The sequence below is a fragment of the Silurus aristotelis genome (assembly GCF_946808225.1).
Source record: "Silurus aristotelis genome assembly, chromosome: 29".
Classification (NCBI taxonomy): Eukaryota; Metazoa; Chordata; class Actinopteri; order Siluriformes; family Siluridae; genus Silurus; species Silurus aristotelis.
Window position 1 is genome coordinate 3,852,039 of NC_139602.1, and position 24,943 is coordinate 3,876,981.

General features: G+C 39.2%; 1 protein-coding gene and 1 long non-coding RNA gene across 3 annotated transcripts; one reads left to right on the forward strand and one right to left on the reverse strand.

The window, feature by feature from the left end:
• The first annotated feature begins 985 nt into the window (after positions 1-985).
• On the forward strand, positions 986-23,095 carry slc22a23 (solute carrier family 22 member 23). 2 transcript variants are annotated; one of them, XM_083535080.1, is made up of 10 exons: positions 986-2,300; positions 3,607-3,710; positions 8,043-8,197; positions 10,667-10,835; positions 13,694-13,821; positions 13,925-14,027; positions 18,091-18,302; positions 19,094-19,126; positions 19,229-19,352; positions 21,249-23,095. In XM_083535080.1, the coding sequence occupies exons 1-10, from the start codon at positions 1,887-1,889 to the stop codon at positions 21,610-21,612; spliced, it is 1,806 nt and encodes a 601-aa protein (XP_083391206.1). In that variant the 5' UTR covers positions 986-1,886; the 3' UTR covers positions 21,613-23,095. The 2 variants fall into 2 exon arrangements, with proteins under 2 accessions (XP_083391206.1, XP_083391207.1); XM_083535081.1 differs by lacking the exon at positions 21,249-23,095 and adding an exon at positions 20,836-20,975 and having other exon boundaries at positions 1,323-2,300.
• LOC310722659 lies at positions 12,133-14,845 on the reverse strand. Its single transcript, XR_014532448.1, has 2 exons — positions 13,077-14,845; positions 12,133-12,779 (listed from the first exon to the last, which is right to left on the reverse strand). It is a non-coding gene; the product is annotated as an uncharacterized lncRNA (long non-coding RNA).
• Positions 23,096-24,943: the final 1,848 nt, after the last annotated feature.

A 24,943-nucleotide genomic window follows, 5' to 3' on the forward strand; every position in this document is an offset into this window, starting at 1 on the left:
CTCGTTTGCCTTCAGACCTATTGGATTAGATTAGATCAGATTAGATCCACTTTATTTCATTGAGCAGAGGTGCACAGAAAGTGAAATACAGAACAGGTTGAATTGCAAAACTAAGAATAATGTTGGAGATGGAGACCAGAAAAGGGCAACCTGATATGCAAATGCAATGATATTGACTATTGGACTATTGAAATGTAAGGCACAAAACTAATAAAAACTAATAAAACTATCCATAAAATTAATTGGATTGATTTGTGGGTTTTATCCAAAATATAAAAAGTTTGAGATGGTTTGGACATGTGCAGAGGAGGGACATGGGGTATATCAGTAGGAGAATGCTGAGGATGGAGCCACCAGGAAGGAGGAAAAGAGGAAGGCTAAGGAGGAGGTTTATGGATGTGGTGAGGGAAGACATGCAGGTAGTTGGTGTGAAAGAGGCAGATGCAGAGGAGGGGGGGGGGGGTATGGAGACTGATGATCCGCTGTGGCGACCCCTAATGGGAGAAGGCGAAAGAAGAAGAAGATCCAAAGTATAAATAGTCAGCGAGAAAATCTGTTTGGAGGAGAAACTTCTGTTCCAGAGAGACACTTAAGCAAGCAAACAAATAATACTGATCATACCTTGTGTGACTTTAAGTTGGTGCTTCATCCCAACCAGACCCCCGCCAGCTCATTTCCAATACCCAGTCTACAGGATCTAGTGAGGGGTGTAGACCACCCTATTGGAGGGCAACTGAAGGGTTATTTTCGGGTCGGGAAACAACTAATAAAGAAAGACAAATAATACTTTTTTTTATTAATAATAATAATAATAATAATAATAATAATAATAATAATAATTAATATAATAAATAAATAATAATTCATAATAATTATTTTTGATCATGTTGGATGTTTATGCAAGTAAAAATAAAAATAAAAATAAAAATAATTATAATAATAACAATAACATCTACTGCACCTTTAATTAAAATGGGATGAATACGCATCTGAAAACACAGGGAGATTTGGATGTGTGTTGAGTTGTGGGTTCTAGTCCCTGATAGATCCACCCCTGATGGAGATCTGCTGTTAGATCACATCGTGCATCTGTTCATCAAATGTTGTTTTGGACATTTTTTTCGGGGTGTAAACTTCTCTCATTGTTTCACAACAGGAACGCGGGGGAAGCGGCCGCACAAAGCTTCTTTGTTGCACCGGGATCCAATGGCACGCCGCGAGTGGATCGCCATGAGCGTCTGGGCCAATCAGAGGGCGCGTCGAGCCAGAGGAGGAAAAAAAAAGAAAAAAAAGAAAAAAAGAAAGGCGTTTCATTTTGGGATGCTGCGAGCGTGCGCGCGCGCTCCACCGACCCCCTGTGCGAGGAGGAATTGATAAAAAAAAAAAAAAAAGGGGAAGAAAGAAAGAAAGGAAAAATGGTCGCGTGAGCAATCAAACCCCCTTGTTCGAGTGAAGTACCGATGCATGCGATCCCGCATCTACCAAACGGAAACGCAGAGATCTACTAACGCGCTCCGGAACCTAAAGCACAATGTAACATTTAACGGGGGGGTAAAAATCAGAATCAGGGATGGGTACCGGGACCACGCCTGCCCGAGATCTGCGCATAAACAGGTATGTTACCTGTAGACCTCCTGGGTTTAAGGATCACCGGTGCATGCAGTGGAAGGATCCTGCGATGGCGTGATCACCTGGAGGATCCACGGATGACATACAGCACGGCCGCATCTCTCCTCATTCAGACTATAAACCAAACCGGTTTCTAAACTGGATTTAATCTAGTTTGGGATCAGGGGGGGGATTATTTTTATTGCATTGGATCTCTAGACAAAGAGTGTCAACCTCCAATAAAAGATTGGATGTAAGGACGAGGAGGAAAAACCGTTATGGCCTCTCTTCGCTTGCAAGGACTGGAGCAGCTCCCTGAGAACGGCAGTGTATCACGGATTTCGGAACCCCACGTCCCCCCGAAGCTTCTGTCTCAGGTGGACACCGCCGTGCTGCCCTTCCTTGGAGGCTTTGGTCGCTTCCAGAAGCGGCTGGTGGCTCTGACCTGGCTGCCAGCGTTGCTCATCGCTTTCGGCCAGTTCTCGGATTCGTTCCTCCTCGCGCAGCCCGAGAGCGTGTGCGATCAGACAGGGAACGCGAGCAGCGGCGCGGGCGCGAGCGTGAGCGCGAGCTCCTGGCCGCCGGGTCTGCTCGTGAACGTGACACGCGCCGAGAGCGCCAGCGCGCGGTGCAAATGCGCCGAACCGAGATTCGAGCTCCAGCTAGGACTGCAGCAGAATGTGGTCACCAAGGTGAGTTTCAGGTTTGGAGGGGTGGAGAAGAAACATCCAAGAATGCTGCAGATCTTCTCGGATGTCTCTTTGCATGTGCATATATTCTGCATCAATGTTTCGACATTGAAGTGGTGATGCAATGACCTGGATTCCCCAGGATGATCTGATTCGAGATCTTTTTTTTTTTTTTTTTTTTTTGCAGGACTGTTTTAGGTGCCATTAAAATTTGTTCTTGTTTGAGGAAGACCAGCTGACAGTCTGGTTAAGTCAGAAGGTGCAGGCAGGGGGCTGATAAAGAGTTCTAGGGGCGTTCCACATGCCTAATCTGGGACAGATAAGTCCTCGGACAGGCAAACCCAGGCGTATATCTATACATTATGTTTTTTCAGCAGAAAGTTGCTTGAGATTAGGATGTCCCACATGACCAGGGTTGGTTTTCACACGTGTAATGCAGAAAAACATATGTAAACAAGCTGGGATATCCAAACTAGGGTCCATGTTGACCTTTTGATTTGGCCCAGTATATGAGTTCTCATATATGAGAAGATGTCATTGACACATCTTCATTTCTGGAAGTCAGCTGCAACCCAATTTGGGAAAAACTTGGGTCAAGTTATTAATATTACAAGCACATGGAAAGTTGTATTAAGCATTGCATGCTATTGTATTGTAAATGGAGATGTTTCTATGCTTTCATTATGTAATGCATTTCATCTAACTAGAAGATTCATCAGTTGAGCAGTTTTCCAATCGTTTCTAAATATTATGAATTCATAAATGGCAATATAATACAGTTTGGTGTAATGCAACAATCCCACAGCTCTCAATCAAGGTTTGGGCACCTACAGTATGTTTTAGATGGTAAACCCAGGCCTGTTACTGCTATGATTATTTCGACCACCAATCTATACTCTGTTCTTTATTTCCATACTGGAGTTATGCATCTGATGTTGGTCATTGGTTGGTTTTAATGATTGTGTAGAAGCCTAGAAGATCATGAGGGGAAAAAAAGTTAATGCAAAAAGGCCATGTTTACATTTTTGGGAGAACAAGGTAAAACCAAAACCCCCCAATTGAATGCCAGGTATACGGTATTAATGACAAGAAACGCAGCTTGCCATTTTGAAGTGCATGGCATTTCATCTCTGACACTGGAGACTCCTTTATAAAAAAAGCTGAAGAAGTGTTACATCAATTAGGCATGTTCTTCAATTCGGTTCTCAATGTGGAGCCTCCGATTTATTACTATTGAAAATTAGAATCTAGAACGAAATATGTAGAAGTTTGAACAGTTTTGTCACGGATGTGTATGATTTCTCCACAGTGGCAGCTGGTGTGTGATGATGAGTGGAAAGTCCACATTGCCAAGTTCTCATTGTTGGTGGGCTCCATATTTGGTTACCTGTTGATGGGGGCTATGGCGGACTGGTAAGCTTCTCAACTCATAATGTTTCTCACAGGTTCTCAATCCTTTCTATTTTTTCTGCTTTAACTCTTGGGCTAGGTAAAGAAATTCCTGTGTAGGTCATAAATCTTGTCTTTGCACTGTAGTGTAGGACATCATATGGATAATGAAGGTAAAGTGCTGATCTAAAAGTGTGACCTTTTTAAGTTTGGCTCATTGCCTTTAGCTACTTCCTGCATGGCAGAATCCTTGGATCCTGTGCACTCCTTTTATCCGATCATCCTGCTTTGCCTTGCTCAGACTCTGTCAGTGCTTTCCATCTAAATGGGAAAGAATCCCAACATGTGATCACTGCAACACAAACATGATCAAACCTACTAATGGACTGCAATACACTTAACAATACACAGCAGCCTTTTTACTCAGAAAGCATTTATGGAATTCTTACGGAGTGTTAAAATAAAGGACTCCATCGCACTACTGGTTTTTGCCACATTGTCGTAACGTGCCATTTTTTTCTACCTAGTATGACCGATAGTTTGTGGACACCTGATCATTACACTCCTATGTGGTCAAGATTTATTGCCCCTTTATAGTTATAACAAGCTCAGTTCTCCTGAGAGGGCTCTCCATCCAGATTCTTCACCAGATTTTGGAACATGGCTGCAGGGATCGTTGTGATCGTTGAGCCAATTGCGCATTACTGTATGTTAAACGAGGAGGTCTGTGTTCCGGTTCATCTCAGAAGTGTTCAGTGGGGTTAAGACAGGGTTTCGTGTAGGATGCTATGTCTTTAAGGAGCTTGCTTTGTGATGCTGAAACAGACTTGGACATCTTGGTACTTTCGGTGAAGGGAAATTTCAGTGCTACAAAGACACATGTAGTTTATAGGTGGCAAGGAAAAACTCCCTGAAATGGTATGAGGAAGAACCAGGCTTAACAGGGAACTCATCCTCATCTGGGTGACACCAAGCATCTATTTATTAAAGTTCCTTTCAGCTGTTTACTGATGGAAACATGAATGCAAACCTGTTTGTGTCCATTGCATCCCTAAGCTATTGTAGAATATTGTATATATTAGTTACAGTCCAAATCCATCTTCATGGTTCTTGCGTTTAACCCTCCGCAGTAACCTAATTGATCTTTATGCTGCTCATGTGGAATCCTCAGCAGCAGTCTTCCAGTTGAAGGGAACTCCATCCAATAGAAGGGCATCAGGGTAAATCAGGCAGGTCTGGAGAGCAGAAGGGGACAGAATTACTTTCAATTGTGTGGCAACTCCTAACAGTTTGGGGAAGAACTAATGAGTAAAATGACCAGGTGTCCACAAACCTTTGGCTAAATAATGCACTTGTACAGGCTACAAAAAAATTATAAAATGCCTGCATGATTAGATGATCGTCGTCAGTGGAGTCTCGCACTGATCCTGATATCTAGATAATGGATTTTACCGATATCGATAGCGAGGTTGGAGCGTACTTATGATTAACCGATAACGATTAATCTAGTTTTTCAAAATAGATACTGGATAAAAATAAATAAACAAATATAACACTCCATGTAAAATAGTACTGTACTTCATTACAAAAAACATTGAACAGTACTGAATCATAAAAATATCCTAAATGAAATCAATTTAAATATATTAATTATATTATTAAATATTGAGAAAAATAAGTCGCATTCAAACTGAATCAAAAAGCAACACTGCAAATAAATAAGACAGTTCAAATAAACAGCATGTGGCATCAGTGATTCGCCTCTAGAGGCCGCTGTCATACTGTATAACGCAACCCGGAAAAACTACCTGTGCCGATTGTTACACCCACACACATACTTTTATATATATGTGTATATATATAAAAAAAGTGTATTTTTTTGAATATTTACATCACAGAGCTCTCAATCGCTAAAAGGTTGGAGACCCCTTGGCTGGTGTAAGTGGGGACAAGTTTGAAATATCTTACAATTATATTTCTGGTAAATCAGGAACGGAGATCTTTAATAGCTAAAAAGTTGCTTCTGAAAAGCTGCCTTTTTTTTTTTTTTTACACACAGCTAGGCGTAGTAGAAAATTTGGTTCACGGCCAGTTGGTTCAGGATGATGATACATATAGTGACAGGAATTTAGATCAGTAGGAAGCTTTGTTGATGCAATTGACTGTCCACTGGCAAATGTAGTTCTTTCTATAGATTTCTTTGCTCCCAACACACCCTGCCTGAGGGCTTCATTAGTCCTGGGCAGGAAAAATTGTTAAAAAAAGGTTGCTGAGCTGAGAAACATTAGATTACTAAGATATTTGGACCAACATTCAGAAATAAAGGAATGCTTGGGAACAGATGGTAACCCGGGCCAAGCTGACAACCGTCAACCATCTATTTGTATGTAAAGTTTAGTATAAAATACATTGAGACTTTTACAAAATAGTTTGGGTTTTTGGGCTTGTTAAAGGAAAGAAACATGTAAAGGAGATTTGAGAGTAAAAAGAGCCTTTACACTGAGTAACCTGCTGTTGCTGCGTTATATATTGTTCAGAAAAAAGTCATAAGCCGGCTGTGACTCATGACAGTTGTGTACCGATTACATTTGAACAGTCGTCTGAACTATTTCTAGCTCCACCCGGAAGTAGAGGAAGTTGCTGGGGATTTCACTATGATTTTGTCATACGTGTTTGAGCAATAAAGAGAGATGCTTCAAAATAAAGCAAAGAACTATTGCTTCAGGAAAATGGAGAATGAAAGGATTAATTATTTATTCATTCGTTCACTCTGGTGTCTGTGAAATCGGTTGGTTCTTGCTATTTCTTTGTGTTTTGGATTTAAAACCTTAAAATTACCTTTTAATGTGATCTAAATGTAGAAAGGCATGATGATTTGTCTTTCTCAAGTTATGGACCTGCATGTCTATCTTTTCTTTAGGTTTTTCATAGATGAATATCAGGGTCATAATTATTATAGGGGGACAAAAGCCAATGGTTTTGGTCTCATTCACTTCCGGTTTAAATCTGGATACAGATGTGGATATTTGAAGCACTCAATAGATACAACTATAGAAATTGCCATTACACAACTAATCACCACTGATAACTTCAGACTCGAGCACTTTTTAATAGACATAACTTCTCAAATCTTCTCAACTATCTTAAAACACCTAGCATCTTAAATGTTCAACTCCGTTAGCATGAATTGACTAGCTGGAGTTGGTGCCAAAGAGCTTCAACAAAGTATTGACTTGATTGATTTCTTTTTTTTCCTTTTTTAGAAAATAAATTTGCAAAGATTTGAAAACACACTTATTTCACATTGTCAGTATTGGGTATATTTTGTATAATTTTGAGGAGATTTTTACATTAAATGGAGCTCATTTTGTGACAGGCTTGGGCCTCGTCGTTCCATTGAACAATTGCAACGGTGCAGCTTTTAACAGGATTGTAAACAATTGTGTGCTTTCACCATAACTGTGTTTGGCATCAGACTGATGGTCAGGTGACCATGAAACTTTGGCAAAATGGGATTTTGGCGGTCCAGCAGGAGGCTGTAGAGAACTGGCGTGTTTACTAAGAACATAGCAATATTGAGGTATAAAATCAGCAAGTAAAAGGATTCATAAAGAAGAGAATGTTATTACCTCGATACGGATGCAGATATATTTAGTTTAACCTTTAATATATGTGGTATCTCACGAAAGTGAGCGCACCCCTCACATTTCAGCAACCTTTTTCGCATCTTCTCAAGGGACAATACTATAGAAATAAAACCATTATTGTGTAATCAACTTGCAACTAAATTAAGTGATAACAGCTGTACATGCAAAGCCACTTGTCCTATTCCTCATGTTTTTTTTTTCTTTAGCTTGACAGGACCACAAATTTGTGTATCTTGCATTAGCAGTTAAAATGTGGTGCTTTGTTTAGGCACCGGATGTTCAACATGGCAATCATTTTTAATACTTCAATTCTTTTTTATTTCCGTTTTACCTAAAAAAAAAAAAGTACAACTGGAAGCTTCTATTACCAAAACAAATTCCTTGTAAAAGCAAAAATACTTGGCAATAAAGCTCTTTCTGATTCTGATTCTTCCTTATGGTAAACACTCTTTGAAAATTCGAGAATTAGAATGGTTGCTCTCCACAAAGCTGGTCGAGGCAATAAGAAGATCGGTAACACCCTGAAACTGAGTTGCACTTCTGAGAGATACTGTAACTCCGTAGTCTTTATTTATAGATATCTACAGGCTTGTAGGTTAATGCATGTATTTTAACTTTTGAACTTAGCAGGTAAATGTGCCCAGATTTGAGTCAAGTGTTAGTTACACAACTCTTTGTCTTTCTCTTTACCTATCTCTTTCCCTCTCAGGATAGGTCGTATTCCGGTGCTGCTTGTGTCGGTGTTGTCTGTGCTCGTGTTTGGCTTGTGTGTGGCCTTCTCTGTGGACATGGCCATGTTTAGTACTCTACGCTTCTTTCAGGGCTTTTGCCTTGCTTCGATCAGAGTCTCCCTCTATGTGCTGAGTAAGTTTCTTTTCTCACTTTTCTCACTTTTCTTCCTTCACACTTAGACTTAGGGTTGGGATCTGCTTCAAAACAGCTTCTTGTACCGCCAGGGTTGCGCTCTGCTGCAAACATTTTCTCCTTATTGGGTTTAGATTGTGTAGATCAAATAAAATCTAGACAAGTCCAGGTTGTACTTTTCTACTTGCTATTGGTTCTGTCTTTGATTTATTTCAATATATTTGATTTTATACATTTTAAAATACCTGAATATACCTGTGTGTGTATATATATATATATATATATATACTTTTGCGTTTTATTCTAAGTTTTTCATATCATAAAACATATCAAATGTTTAAACCGGGAATATATACAATTTGAAGAAAAAAGGTCATTTCAAATTTGATGGACAAAACAGGTCTCAAAAAAGTTGTGACAGGGTCTTACTTACCACTGTGTAGCATCACGTTTTCGGTCTGTATGCATCTGGGAGCTGAGGAGACCAGTTGCTGAAGTTTTGGCGGAGGAATGTGGTCCCATGCGTCTGATACAGGTTCTAGCTGCTCAACAGTTCTGGGTGTTCTTTATTGTATTTTTCTTTTCCTTGATGTACCAAATGTTTTCGAATTAGTCTGCAGGCAGCTATTTGTCCAGATTCATTAATGTACTGCAAATGATGAGATTTTAAATTTGATGTTAAGGAACATTATTCTGAAATTGTTCCACAATTTGTAGACACTGTCTTTCATAGATTGGTGAAGATCTGTGTATCATAACTTTAAGATATTTAAGACGCTTTTTATACCCAGTCGTCTTACTGTCAATTAAGTCAAGTCAAGTTTATTTCTATTGCGCTTTTCACAACAGACATTGTCTCAAAGCAGCTTTACAGAAAACAACAGTGAAGGTGAATGGTGTGCGTTTGTCCCTGATGAGCAAGCCGTGGCAACAGTGGCAAGGAAAAACTCCCTTAGATGATATGAGGAAGAAACCTTGAGAGGAACCAGACTCAAAGGGGAACCCATCCTCATATGGGTGACATCAAGAGTTTGGTCATAAATCTTTCAACAATACAGAACAATTTGTGATCATCATAGATCCAGCATCAGCTTCTCCATGCCAGGGCCTTTAAACACTCGGCATCTACTTCTCCATGATCATCCATAGGTCCACAATCTTCACGAGGTGGGACGTGACTGGAGCTGGCCAAACCTCAGGAAGCCTCGGGATGGGGAGGGAAAGAGAAGCAGTGAAGAGGAATTAGCGTAGCTGCTGTTCATGATATTAACAGCACAAGTTGATAATGTGCATGTGATCAGATGTTCTGGAGCACAAGGTTGTGATGTGATGTGTGTGATGTGTGTTATGTGTAGGCTTTGCTAAAAAGATATGTTTTTAATCTGCACTTAAACTGGGAGAGTGTATCTGAACCCCGAACACTGTCAGGAAGACTATTCCAGAGTTTAGGAGCTAAATGTGAAAATGCTCTACCGCCTTTAGTGGACTTTGCTATTCTAGGAACTACTAGAAGCCCAGAGTTTTGAGATCTCAGGGAGCGTGACGGATTGTAGCGTGTTAAGAGACTGGATAGATACATGGGAGCCAAACCATTTAGTGCTTTATAAGTGAGTAGCAGTAGTTTGTAGTCTATTCGAAACTTAACAGGAAGCCAATGTAGGGACGATAAGATTGGGGTTATATGATCGTATTTTCTTGACCTAGTAAGAACTCTTGCTGCGGCATTCTGAACTAACTGAAGCTTGTTTATTAATGATGCAGGACATCCACCTAGTAATGCATTACAGTAGTCTATTCTAGAGGTCAACTTAATTAGTTAATGTTTCTTCAACTGTTAAATTCCTATAACTGTTACTTACTCTAGACGTTTGTTGCCTCATCCCAAGTTGTAAAAACCTGTTGCAGCCATCAAAAATCAAAATTACCTTATTTTTCCTTTTCATTGGTAATTTTTCTTTTTCAGTGGTAAATTTCCTCAGTTTAAACATTTGATATGTTTTCTATGTTCTATTGTAAATAAAATGTGGGAGCATGAATTCCAGACCTACATGTCCAATATCTATATATCATTAATATATGTAATACCATGAGTGATTTACTGAAAATTAGTTTAAAACAGCATTTAATGAGTTGCTGAATGCTGAATATTTAATATTGTTGCTCTCTCCATCAAAAGAGATTAATGCAGGTATTTACAGAAAAGCTGGGTAATGCCGTAAATAGGTTGAGACTCTTTGGGGACAGCCTGGGGACACAATGACTACCAGGGGATGCTTTAGCAACAAAGCAAATGAACGTCTTCAGTGCAAGCTTAGAGTAATGAAAATTTTAACAGGTCATCAAATAAAAAAGAAAACCATGAAATCTAGAATAATTATAACAATAATGATGATTAAAAAAAGTATTAAAAGCCTTAAATGTAAAATGGGATATTTCTGTTTGCACTAATTGTGCTGTTTTGTCTCTTAGGGATTGAGCTGTGTTTGCCTGGTTGGCGCTTCTCCATGACGATGGTTGCCAGTCTGGTGGTTGTGGGCGGACAGCTGCTGATGCCGGGTTTGGCAGCCCTGTGCCGCGACTGGCAGATTCTTCAGGTCCTCATCATCGTCCCGTTTATCCTAATGCTTCCTTACATTTGGTAAGCTCATCTTTACGACATGGGAACGCCACATGTATCCCATGTGTGTATTTGGTGGGAGTATAAAAAATGTGCTGGTGTGGTAGTTCAGTGGTTAAGGTTCTTGTTTACTGATCGGAAGGTTTGGGGGTTTAAGCCATTATATCGCCAAGCTGCTACGCTTGGGGCCCTTGAGCAAGACCCTTAACTGTTGCTCCAAGGATGCTGTATCAAGGCTGACCCTGCGCTCTGACCCCATCTTTCTAACATCACTAGGATATGCGAAGAAAGAATCTTTTTCCTGTGGGATCAGTGAAGAATTCTAAAATAAATAAAAAATATATTGGACTTTAAACATGAAGGTCGTAAGTTCAAATCCCACCCGCACCAATTGCCACTTCAGTGGTGTCCTGCTTAATCAGTTTCAGGCTAAAGGACTACAGAAGGTGTTGTGATGATGTTTCACAGTGTTTTTCCTCTTAACATATCGCTCCAGAAACTAATATGTGCAATTGGATTGAGATCTACGGTACAGTGCAAAGTTTTTATGCAGGTGTGAACTAAAAATGCGTTAATTAAAATAATAATAATGGTAATAATTGAATTTCTATCGATGAACAAAACACGAGGTGAATGGAAGCAAAATAACCTTCAGGATTTAATAAATGTCCTTTTTGGATCACAGTTGCTGCTGCTTTTACTTTAATAAATGAATTTAACGAAGTTGGAAAAGGGGTTTCGATGTTCTACTATTAGATCAGACAATTTACTTTCGTTTAAGAAATACGCTTTTATTTCTTACTAATGTTTGTGTGATTGAAAGACAGATGTTCCTTTGTTCTCCTTTGTTCATTTCCTTTGGAGTTTATGTTTAAACATGCTTCTTAGGATAGATGGTGCAACAGCTTCTGGTTCAAAAAATCCCCCTGCCTGCAACATTTTGAACATAGTTTGAGGTGTATTGGATGGATGGATAGATAGAACTTTGTCATTGCATAATACAGGTACACAGTAACAAAATGCAGTTTAGTATCTACCAGAAATAAGATGAGATAAGATATACCCTAATTCGTTCCCACAGTGGGCAAATGTCTCTGCAGCGAATAAAAAAAAAAAAAAGAAAAAAATGTAAATATATAAAAGAATAAAGACATTCTATATTATACAGTATACACACAACACAATGTATAAATACAAATAAGAAAAAAGAGACCACTAGTAATTAGTTATATAACAAAATGCACATATTGCAGATAATATTGCACACAGGTAATATTGAAAGTTTATTAATTAATTAATTAATTAATTAATTTATTTATTTCTGTGATTGCATGTGTTTTTTAAGATAATTTGTTGTTGTTCATATTGCACAGTTAAACAGTAATAGCAGTGTGTATTATGGTGACTGGTTCACTGGGAGCAGCTTTGCAACCACAAATGCAAATAGTAGCAATTGTGCAAATTGACAAGTACAGATAAATATGCAAATAGATGTACAGCATGTGGTATATAAGTGGATCAATGTACAGTAAATAAATATAAAGGCTTAAAAAATGTAGATGAGCTGTTGAATAAGAACAATATCTGGCTGATGCGTTAACCAGTTCCACTAGTTGAACGAAAGAAAAAAAAATGTGGTGCACGATTTAATCATCCATAACTGAGTAAAACAATCAGGAAAATGGCTTATATTCAAATGATTCAGAAGCAGCTTAAATTGAGGCCAGGAGTCAAGTCAAGTTTATTTCTATTGCGCTTTTCACAACAGACATTGTCTCATAGCAGCTTTACAGAAATTAACAGTTAATGTGAGCGATGTGTATTTATTCCTGATAAGCAGCCGTGGCGACTGTGGCAAGGAAAAACTCCCTTAGATGTTATGAGGAAGAAACCTTGAGAGGAACCAGACTCAAAAAAGGGAACCCATCCTCATTTGGGTGACATCATAAATGTGATCATAATCTTCTACCAATACAGAACACTGGAGAGTGAGAACTAACATGAGCACTGGAGTGTAAGATTATAAGTAATGTCCTTTCTACAGTCTTTTACAGTCATTTGTGGTTATAAAACTAGGAGCTACTGAGCAACTCATAAAATAGCTCAACATTTGCGATCATCACAGATCCAACACCAGCTTCTCCATGCCAGAGCCATTAAACACTCAAGGAGGTCTAGTGTCCAAACTCCACATGAAGTGGGATCCAATTGGCACTGGTACGTCTCTGGGTGGTACGGGAAGTTTGCGAGTTCGGCATCTACTTCTTCCATAATCTTCATGACGTGCCTGGGGCTGGAGCAACCTCAGGAAGCCTCGGGATGGGGAGAGAAAGAGAAGCAGTGGAGGGGAATTAGCGTAGCTGCTGTTCATGATATTAACAGCACAAGTTGATAATGTGCATTTGATCAGATGTTCTGGAGCACAAGGTTATGATATGTGACGTATGTTATGTGAAGGCTTTGCTAAAAAGATATGTTTTTAATCTGCACTTACACACACACAGAAGAAACAGGGCTTTCAGACATCAACAATTCCGAATACACAGCATGTGCAAACGATTGTGGACACCTGAGTATGAGATTTGTATGTGCTTTTTGAACTTCCCATTCGATATTTGGCCCCGTTTCCTGTTGTAACAACTTCCACTCTTCTAGGAAGATATAACTAGATTTTGGGGTGTGTTTATGAAGATTTGTGGAAATTCATTCAGCCACAAGGGCTTTAGAAAAGTCAGGTATTGAGATTAAAGAAAATTGGGATTTCAGCAGTCCACATCTTGCTGGATGCAGTTGTTGTAATGTGTTCCTGCCAGAGTAGTCTCAAACTTAAATGGAATGATAATCAGGAGAAATCCTTTTTTTCCCCTCCTTCTTTTCAGGGTTTTTCCCGAGTCGCTGCGCTGGTTGTTGGCCACGCAGCATTATCACAGAGCGAAGAGGCAAATGTACTCCATCGCTCGAAGTAACAAAGTGGACACTGCAACTGACCCTAATGGGATTCTCTCAGGTGATGACTGATATCTTACACACTTACTTTAGAAAGTAAGCGTCTTTTTTCCCCTGCAAGGATGATTTTATAAAAGTCACAATGAATTTGTGGTTGTGTCCAGAGCTGGAGCGTGAGCTGCAGCAGAAGCCCAGGACCTCCTGCATCACACAGCTGAGAAGCACACGAAACCTGTGGAAGAGCACGGTAGTGCTCTGTGTCAACTCGTGAGTATATCTGCATGTGTATCGGTAAACTGAAGTGCCTGGGATGCAGCAGAGATGATTCAGACACACCGCAGATTGGATTTTATTCCATTATGTTTGTGTCCTGAATTCAAGTCAATTTTATTTCTATAGAGCTTATCACAACATTGTCTCAAAAAAGCTTTACAGAATTTAACAGTGAAACTGAGCGATGAGTATTTATCCCTGATGAGCAGCCATGGTGACCGTGGCAAGGAAAACCTCCCTTAGATGTAATGAGGAAGAAACCTTGAGAGGAACCAGACCCAAAAGGGGAACTCATCCTCATTTGGGTGACATCAAGAGTCACTGGAGAGTGAGCACTAACATGAGCACTGGAAAGTACGATTGTGAGTAATGTCCTTTCTACATTCTTATACAGTCAGTTGATGTTATGGAACCAGGAGCTACTGAGCAACTCATAAAATAGCTCAACATTTGCGATCATCACAGATCCAACACCAGCTTCTCCATACCAGAGCCTTTAAACACTCAAAGAGGTCCAATGTCCAAACTCCACATGGAGTGGGATCCAAATGGCGCTGGTACGTCTTTAGATGGTTCGGAATCCATACTGCAAAATGTCTACATCAGGGGTCCCCAAATTACGGCTCACCCCACATATGGAACGGCCCTCTAAACAATGCCATATTGAGAAAATGAAATTTAAAAATGTTTTACTCATATCATATTTACATTCGATAATAAAGGTTTGCTTTCAAACTAAAAGCTTTCCTTAGTTATTAATTGAGGTCGAGGCACCGATAGTTGATTGCTGTAAGGGCAAAAAAATCCATACCAACAGTTTTCGTTTCGCCGTCATTGCGAGAGCGGCCTCTAGAGGTGAATCACGCCACTTGCTGTTTATTTTGTACACGAGAGACTGCGCGCTGCACGGAGAGCGCTATAGAATTATTATTTATAATTAGTTAATTAAACAATTATATTTATTAATGAATATATTCTTATTTATTTCCTTTAGCACATTATAATTTAGAACAGATTTTTTTATTATTCATGTAGTATAACTCAATACTATTTAACGTGGAGTGGTTTGTTTGTTTTTCATGCAGTATCTATTTTAAAAACATTTAATCGCAAATGTTTTGATTTCAGTTTGCAATGAATATAGTAGGCTATATATTCTATATATACTATTATTGATTATTATTAAGACTTAGACTTACTTAGACATACTTTATTGATCTTGTGAGGGAAATTGTGTTACAGCAGCAGCAGGTTACACAATGAATAAATATAATATTGAGAGATGATGCTACAAAAAAAAAAAAAAAGTGCAACAGGGAATTCATAAAGAAATGCAATTAACATCTGTAACATAGAGGTGAGTCATTGTACTGTGCGTACAGTAGGAATGATTTCCTGAACTGTTCTTTGTGACTTGGTCTCTCACTGTCTCCAATCTCTCCAGTTTGTGTCCGATAATGTAATCGGCCTTGCGGATGATTTTATTGATCTTGCCCATCCCTGGCACTGATGCTCCCCCAGCAGACCACAGCACTATAAAGGGCAGTTGCCACAACAGACTGAAAAAAGTGTTCAGCATCCTGCTGCATACATTGATAGATCTGAGCTTCATCAGGAAACAAAGTCTGCTCAAGCGCTTTTTAAATACAGCGTCAGTGTTGGACCTTCAGTCCAATCTGCTGTTTAAGTAAACACTTAAGTACTTGTAGTTGTCCACAACCCCAACCTCCTTATCCATGATAACAGGTTTAATTATAGTTTTACCCTTCTTCATGTCCACTGCAGCAAGGACTTCTCTGACCTAAACTATCAAAATCATTGACTTGTGTTTCAATATATTTATTCCCGATTGTCGATTGTTTACATTTCATAAGATTGGCCTCAGACGCACCACTTCCTGTAGTGTCTGTTTACGTTGGTGTTTCAATCCAATCAGATTTTACTTATCACATCTCATGTTGTCAAAAGTATCTGCTGCAACGTCTCCGGAATCAACAACCGCGGCCATCTGTCGCTTAGAATACATGCTAATTGAAGCTGTTGCTTTAACCAAACAGATTTCGACTTCTAGCAGGCGTCAGATAACGTCAGCATTTTCACGTCCTTTGATTGGATGGTCAGATGGTCATAAACCGCACATGTAGCAAACTGCACGAGCTCAAATATGTTTTCAAGAAATATAGTTTAAAAAAATTGATTTGGTTGCATATACGCAAAGATTTTGCACAAATACACACAATTTGCGTTCATTTGAAATCCACAGGCAAACCGTGATTCACCTGGGGATATGTTACGAGGTTAATACTGATGCTCCTGCTAGAGATGTTTCTGTATAATATTGATCGTTTCTATAGCCATGACATCATAATGATGTAATAAAAAAAGGCCTAGGTGTAAAATGCACTGCTTAATGGTATGCAAATATTTATATTGTTTAATTAGGTTTATATACCACAGTGATGTGAATTCTCTAATCCGAGGGGGTGCATTGATTTTATATAACAGCTCAGTTCGGAGACTAGTTTTGTCTTTTATAGGTTTACATTATGTTAATGCACCCGGCTGATTCACTGTTTCTATAGTAACGGCTTATTCACAATGACTCGTAAGCCGAACACACTACATAATCTAGAGCTAATAATAAACAGATTTTGTTTGTGTATAATTGTTGAATCTTTTGTATCGGGAAACATTTGCGATTTGTCGCATATATATTTAAGCTCGTTTACATTCGCAAGACGAGTTTCTCGTGCACTATATTGACAAACGTTTTGGACACCTGAGCATAAAATTCATGTGCTTTCTGAACATCCGGTTCCACAGCCGCTTGTTGGGAAGATGCTTCACTAGATTTTGTGGAGATTTGTGCTCATTCAGCTACAAGGATGTTAAAGCCTACCTCATCCAAAAACATTCTATACAGTTGTGTGCCTACAACATTGTGGTAACAGTTTGAAGAAGAACCACATATGATGCCTGGGAAAGTCAGGTGTCCCAAGTAGGTGAGGTGAGGAGGCCTGAGGTGCCATTTCAACTAATCCCGAAGCTGTTCAATGGGTTTGGAGCTCTATAGCAGGAGATCTTCCACTCCAACCCATTTAAAGCATATTTTCATGAAGCTGGCTTTGTGCACAAGGGTATTGTCGTGCTGGAACAGGTTTGGGTCTCCTATTTCAAGTGAAAGGAAACTTGAATGCTACAGCATCAGATGATATGCTTTACAATTGTGTGCCTCCAAGTTTGTGGTAACAGTTTGGTCAGGAAAAACATATGGCTGGAAAAGTGTTCAGGCATGACCAAGTCTTGGTGCAATGCCTTTTCCATCAGGCAACAGTTTTCTCCGGAGGCATGTTTAAGGCGAATATTAAATTCCAACCTCAATCCCTCAATCAATAACTATATGGATGTGTGGCAGGCAGAATAATGTCAAAATATTTTCCCACTTCGACCCGGCCTGCCTCTAGATGGTGTTTTCTTTGATTGGAGGCCACTCTGTGAAGCTGGGGACGGTTTCTCATCAAAGCCCTGGGGATCCATGAAATTCCGGAGTAAGAACGGGAGCCTTGAGGATGGATTCGGACTGTAGTTAATGTCAACAGTCTGCTACATTGACTCAGAACTACAGTTTGCATCTGATCATCATCACTGCACCCCGCAACATCGTATATCTGTAATAAATTGAGTTCCTCTCAAGGTTTCTTCCTTATGCCGTCTCGGGGAGTTTTTCCTTCACCACAGTCGCCACCGGCTCACTCATCATGGACAAACTTACACTTATAAGGAACATATTCATTTTTTATCACCACATTATCTGTGTAAAGCTGCTTAGAGACAATGTTCATTGTTAAAAGCGCAATACAAATAAAAATGAATTGAATTGAGTTTTCCTTCTTACTCATACGCTTAAACAATAAGCAATTTTTAGGTCAAATCTTGCAAATATCCAATATCCACTAAATGCAGGAGTGATTTATTTTGAGTGTTTGTAGAAATTTGAGTAACCACAATGATATTGATGTATATTAAAGATAATTATATCTGGCTCTGTCTCTCTCAGGTTGACTGGTTACGGGATCCACCACTGTTTTGCACGCAGTGTTTTAGAGGGCAGCACCTCTCACCTGCACTATTACGCTCTGGCAGGCATCGCCATGGCCTCGTGTTTGGTGCTTTGTCCGGTGGTGACTGCGTTCGGCAGACGAGGGGGCCTCCTCACCTTTATGATCATCACAGCACTGGCTTCCTTACTGCAGCTCGGCCTACTCAGCTGTGAGTGTACACACACGTTAGTGCATACATGCTATCAGTGGTGGACAGGATCAGTTTTAAACTCGTTTTGATCGGCGCTTGGTGTATATATTAAAGGTATAAAGGTATATATTATCCTATTACCTGATCTAATCATCTAATCAGTATCTCATGAGCATTTGTAGCTCAACAGAGAGGTTTCAATAGAGAAGAGAGAGAATCTAAATGATGGAATTTGGATGTATTTTTTTTACTGATTTGCCACCAAAATGAAGACTGTAATGGATTAATGGACACATATAGGTGTCTTAGTTTTTATTAATTTTAGAGATTGCATTTTTTTCCCCTTGCTAATGAATGGCTGAAAGACTAATGCTGATGAAAACACAGCTGGAAAGACTTTAGATATCGGTTTATATATAATATTTGGGACAAATTTCGTTTTGAAAATGTTTATTGGCCAAGTGTGTTGACACATGCAAAGAATTTGGTTCCAGCTGTTGGTGACTCTTAAAAGTACAGACATAAATAACACATTTCGCTTGGACTATACAAGGCGAAACAGACGATACAGGAAAAACCAGACAATACAAAACAATGTAAACAATGAGTATTAAATAGGACAATATACAGATTATATAACAGATCGGTAATGAATATAAAGTGTGAGAGTGCATGGTAGTGCAAATAGCATTATTATGTGTCAGTATTATGCTGGTTGGTCTCCCATTCCTTTTCTTTTTTCTTTTTTTTTTGTTGTCTTTTCAAGATTTTTCCTATTTACATGCTTGTATCTCTTTTTTTCATAACAGTAATTGGAAAGTACAGTCTTCGGCACAATGTAGGTAAGGAACAGTGCAGTAAATTTTGCTATACACACGCAATTATTCACCCCTAAATTAATCCCAGCGCAGATGTTTTCAAAATCCTGTCCTGTTTTATGTCAGTTCTCAGGGACACGCTAAACCAGCGGTTCTCGGTGGCATTTTCCATCATCGGAATGTTCTCTTCTCATGCCGTCAGCACCCTGAGCATCTTCTACTGCACGGAGATCACGCCTACAGTCATCAGGTAAAATTTCTCCCTCTGTCTCTGTTCAGGTCTTCTTTCCTCTGCATTGTCATGTTTTTTTTTCCATTTTTCGTTGTGTGTAAAAAAGTACACCGTGCATTTGCAAACTAGTCAGACCCCCTTCACTTAGTGAAAACTGAAATATCACATGTACATACATATTCAGAGCCTTTACTCAGTACTTAATTGAAGCATCTTTGGCAGCAATTAAAGCTTCAAATCTTTTGGGGTATAGTTTTTACAGTATGGTACTGTAAATTGGTCTGCTTTGCTAAATAATGTAATGTAATGTTAAATTATTAACAAATTACAGTATACTACCCTATATTGATCATCATTCACCACACTGACTCCTGGATAGGCTAGCCATGTCTTGACTTGCAATATTTTCAAGTTGGGGACATGTCCAAGCGCCTGCTTCCACATACATATATACTGTATAGTTTTTACAGTATGGTACTGTAAATTGGTCTGTTTTGCTAAATAATGTACTGTAATGTTAAATTATTAACAAATTACAGTATACTACCCTATATTGATCATCATTCACCACACTGACTCCTGGATAGGCTAGCCATGTCTTGACTTGCAATATTTTCAAGTTGGGGACATGTCCAAGCGCCTGCTTCCACATACATATATACTGTATAGTTTTTACAGTATGGTACTGTAAATTGGTCTGTTTTGCTAAATAATGTACTGTAATGTTAAATTATTAACAAATTACAGTATACTACCCTATATTGATCATCATTCACCATCATGGATAGGCTAGGCCATGTCTTGACTTGCAATATTTTCAAGTTGGGGACATCAGAACTCAGGGACTACCTGCATTTTAAATTGAGCTCAAATTTATTGTCAAGGAAAAGGCCAGTTCTTATCAGGTCACAATACTGCAAGAGAGCACTCAGGCCAAATCTTCTGATAAAGAAGTTTATTGGAACTGGAAAATGGACACGATCATGGAAATAATTTTTTGTGCCATTTTCATGTGACTGGGATTGAGGTGTAAATAATTATATAGGGCAAAATTGTACCTCAGAACAACTTAATTCTTGTATCTAAATAAACGGAGTTGTGTATTAGCACCTATAACACTTGTGTGTCTCCTTGCATGCTTAAAGACATCTAAGAAATAAAAATACGTAATTATAGAAAAATAATAATCGACAATGTGATGGGTTTTCAATGAAGAGCGTGTTATTAAGGCATTTTTTTTTTAACGATTATATTTGGCTGATGACTGTTACAAAGTGGAAACTGAAAACCTTAATTTCCATGATGCGGAAACCTTTACCATATCACCAGTAATGTTTTCCGTTATTACATAATGGAACATTTTACTAATGTTTATTATTAGTCCCTTTTGAACTCCCGAATGAAAAGATACGTATTAGAAAGATGTGCCGTGATCAACACCTACTAAACTAGTCAGATTTGAGAAGGCAATCTGGACCGTTTTCGTATTTTTCTTTTTCAGATATGAGCTCACAGTTGACTAGTTTTGCTGTGGATGACAGAGAAGAAAGATTATAACATCCCTCATGTTAGAAGGCATGTCCAGTTTTGGACCTTGACATGGCTAGGATTTAACCTTGTGCTCTAGGTACTCATTCAAAAACAAAAGATTTTCCTTGGAATATGACGAGTTAATGGCAACCATTCGGCTGTTTTAGTTAGTTTTCTGCAACTAAATGATGTTAGCCAAAAAATAGTTCATTTGCTGTAGAAAAGCATGTAGCACCCGTCTGTGTAGAGGTTCGAGAGACTGTGAGAAATAAAGCTAAAGGAACACGAAGAAAAGAAAGGTTTTCTTTTAGAATGCAATTTTTTTTGAAAATAATTGTTGTTTCAACAAAAATTTTAATGAACTGCTGCTCTTGTGTGTATTAGGGGTGGAGGTGTAGGTCTGGTCCTGGCTAGCGCAGGGTTCGGCATGCTAACAGCTCCCCTGATGGAACTCCACAACCAAAAAGGCTTCTTCCTTCACCACGTCATCCTCACCTGCTGCACCCTCCTATGCATCATTTGCATTCCCTTGCTTCCCGAGACCACGGGCCAACCCCTGCCTGAATCTCTGGCTGAAGGAGAGGGGCTTTTACGCAGGCCCCTCCTCCCTGGAGAGCAGCACCACCTTCTGGCCAGGCAAGAGGCCCGGGAGTACTCTCGCGTCCAGGACACGCCTCTTCATCAGATCGCCAATCCCGGTAACAGCACCGCAGCTAGCGGGAGCACGGCGAACGGAGTGAGGACTTGACCGCGCTCTTATGCGCGGCAGAAACCCGAATCCCAGCCCAGGCCATATGAAGAACAGAGCGATGATCGGATTTCGGCCCACGAGCACAGAGACGCATCATGAGGTTGCAGCCGCTACAATTTCCTAGTGCATTTTAACCAGTGAATGATGTGCAAACTAACGAATACTCATAACGTGTCAAACCTCTTCATCCTGTAGATACGGGAGGGGGGGAAAGGATGTGGTAGAGTGGTGTGAAAAACAAATGAGGGGAAATCTATTTTTCAAATGACCACTAATGAATTTCAGGCTGATGTCTGCAAAAAAAAACGGTCCAACGCCTCACAGTTTTTAGCTTTTCTATAGTTTTGTACTACGTCCAAAAAAAGAAAAAGAAAGAAACAATCATCTTAATTTGTAATGCACGTGTGTAGTCTCATGCATGTGTGTGTGTGTGGAAAAAGTACGATGAAACGTGACCTGATTACGGATTATGATGGCTGGAGGAAAATATACAGCCTGAATCCATAACTTGTTGGAAACATTCTGGTGATAAGATCCATAAGACACCATAAGTGTCAACTCCATCCAATCTTAGTATCCGGGTGTTTTAGTTGGCAGGTTTATAAGGTGTGTGTGTGTGTGTGTGTGTGTGTGTGTGTGTGTGTGTGTGTGTGTGTGTGTGTGTGTGTGTGTGTGTGTGTGTGTGTGTGTGTGTGTGTGTGTGTGTGTGTGTGTGTGTGTGTGTGTGTGTGTGTGTGTGTGTGTGTGTGTGTGGATATCTTACAGTTTTACACCAGAACAGTCGCCACTTTCTTTCAGGAATATAAAAAAAAACAAGCAGGGCAGAGCACAAAGTAAAGGCTGCTCAGTATTTCCTGTAGATTTTTTGGCCAGTAAATTATTTGTGCCTCAACTTTTATTTTTATTTTTTTTCCTTTATTTTTTTTCTCGTCCCTGAATTTGAAATGGTTTCACTGAGATGGAGTTTGTTGATGGCACAAAATATGCAAAAAATAAAATAAAATAAATAAATGTTTTGTGATCAATAGACTGTGATCTTTCCCCTCCCTAAAATCCATGTTCTATAAAACTAGCCTTATATTGTGACCGATAATCTGAGAATTTAGATCTCGATCTGATTGACATCTCAGATATTTGCAAAAGGAAAAAAAATTTTTATAAAAAAAAAAAGCATCAATATGGCATGATTTCAACATGGGATCTCTTAATGTAAAGGAATTTCTGGAGTCACAGTGAAACTCGGTCAATAATTAAATAAATAAATAAATATTCACTGGTATGTAAAATGGTCATTTGACATGACAATTGTGACTCCCTGATTAAAATGTACTTATTTCCTACCACTTGTTCGATAGTGTTTCTCATCAGTAATATGCAGGTAAATATTTACAGTGCAACTCATGGAACTATATCCTTTTCACTGTTCATTTTTATAAGATGTGCCATTTGTGAATAAATACATTTGAATAACAGTTTTTAATCATGTCTCAGATTTTTGTGTGTATAAACGTTTACGTTTTTTTTTTTTTTTTGGGTTGGGAAGTGGTCGATCAGTGGTGAAGGCTCTGGAATAATGATTAGAAGGTTGGTGGTTTACAGAACTGCTTTCAGTCATTTCTCAGATCAGAATTGACGTTTGCAGATCTCCAAGTGCATTTCTCAAAACAACACGTACAAACTGCACAACATAGTGGATAACCGGAAAATACGCGTCACCTGCTCAAAATGCTTTGTCTATCGTGCAAAAGCGTGTTTTTTCATCAATCATTGTGTCAGAGGCAGCAGAATTCTATGTCATTTTTTCAACAATGTGAACGTGACAGGCAAAATTATTAGTCATGTTGTCAGTAGAACATCATACTCAGTTTTAGTTGTTTAAATTATACTCAAGTCAGGTTTTGATGACTAGAAACTACTAAATTACCGTACGGGTGTGTGTCATAATTTAGAAGTTACTTTTGCAAACCATTGTGCATCAACCAGGTGTTACAGTAATTTACATGGTATGAATAGATAATTTTTCTGATTGATTCTATCTAACCTCAGTCAACCAATCAACATCGACCCACGTAACAGTATATGGAAGAATTGAAACAAAAGATTACACTGTATTCACATTTTTACTGTACTGTTAATAGTGGTACTTACATACAGAAAACAAAGGAAACTACACATAGGCTATTTACCAACAAATGAAAACCTGAAAAAGACAAAGTGGGAAAAACTATACATGTACAGAAGGTAAAGGTGAAATTATATGGCAGTTTTCCTATGCGTCATGTCGGCCACCTCTGTTGGGCCACAGATTCTCATTCACATCACAGCATATATTTTCCCTTGCTATGCATGGTGGAAAGAATCTTCTTAAGTGCCTAATCCAGCCTCTGCATGCATCTGCTGAGATGTCCTCACATGCTGCATCCATGGCAGCCAGCAGTGTCATCCGTGTATGTGGCTGATGATCATAAACCTTCCACCTCCAAGCCGAGAAAAACTCTTCAATTGGGTTCAGGAACGGGGAGTAGGGTGGAAGGAATTCAATCAGCATCCTGAGGTGGTGGACAAACCACTGCCTGATGTTGTCAGAGTGATGGAAACTGACATTGTCACAAATTACTACATACTTTGGTAGATCATCTCGATTGAGGTCCCTCTCATCTTATCTCTCTCTTACCTCTCATTCATAGAGATTGTCTAAGAATGTAAGGAGATGCTGTGTGTTGTACGGTCCCATAATAGGAATATGAGCTAGCACACCTTGGTCTGAAATAGCAGCACACATAGTGATGTTTCCTCCATGTTGGCCTGGGACATCAACAGTAGCTCTCTGGCCGATTAGATTTCTACCACGCCTTCTGCCTTTGGCCAGGTTGAAGCCAGCCTCATCCAAGTATATGAAGTTGTGAGGTGGTTCTCTTGATTCCATTTCCATTAGGCGCTATATACCAGAAAAAACACAGTGTGCATAAATGACTGTATTTGTCTTCATTGTTTACAGCTACATCAAATGTAAAGATCTATGAAGTTCCACCAATATCAAATGTGTAGAAGTTACTCTTACAGTATAGTGGGTATACAACATACCTGTACAAACTGGACTCGTAGCTCTTTCACTTTCTTTCAAATTGCTTCCTCCTGCTGAGGTGTGAAATGGGGCCACGCCTGCGAGGTTGTCTTGCAGTCCTACATGAAAAAATATATTGTAAATTATAGAAGTATAAGGATCACAGGATTTTGATTCATACAGTAAATAACTAAGAATACTGTATGCATGGAAAACCTAAGGTGTGTTACAGTATATGTAACAGTAAGTCTACAGTATTACTTT

What these genes read in the sequence shown, in the direction of transcription:
- slc22a23 (XM_083535080.1), top strand. Translation starts at nt 1,887, where the DNA reads ATGGCCTCTCTTCGCTTGCAAGGACTGGAGCAGCTCCCTGAGAACGGC. An exon ending in AGCAGAATGTGGTCACCAAG is followed by an intron (nt 2,301 to 3,606) that starts GTGAGTTTCAGG and finishes ATTTCTCCACAG; the next exon opens with TGGCAGCTGGTGTGTGATGA. An exon ending in CTAATGCTTCCTTACATTTG is followed by an intron (nt 10,836 to 13,693) that starts GTAAGCTCATCT and finishes CCTTCTTTTCAG; the next exon opens with GGTTTTTCCCGAGTCGCTGC.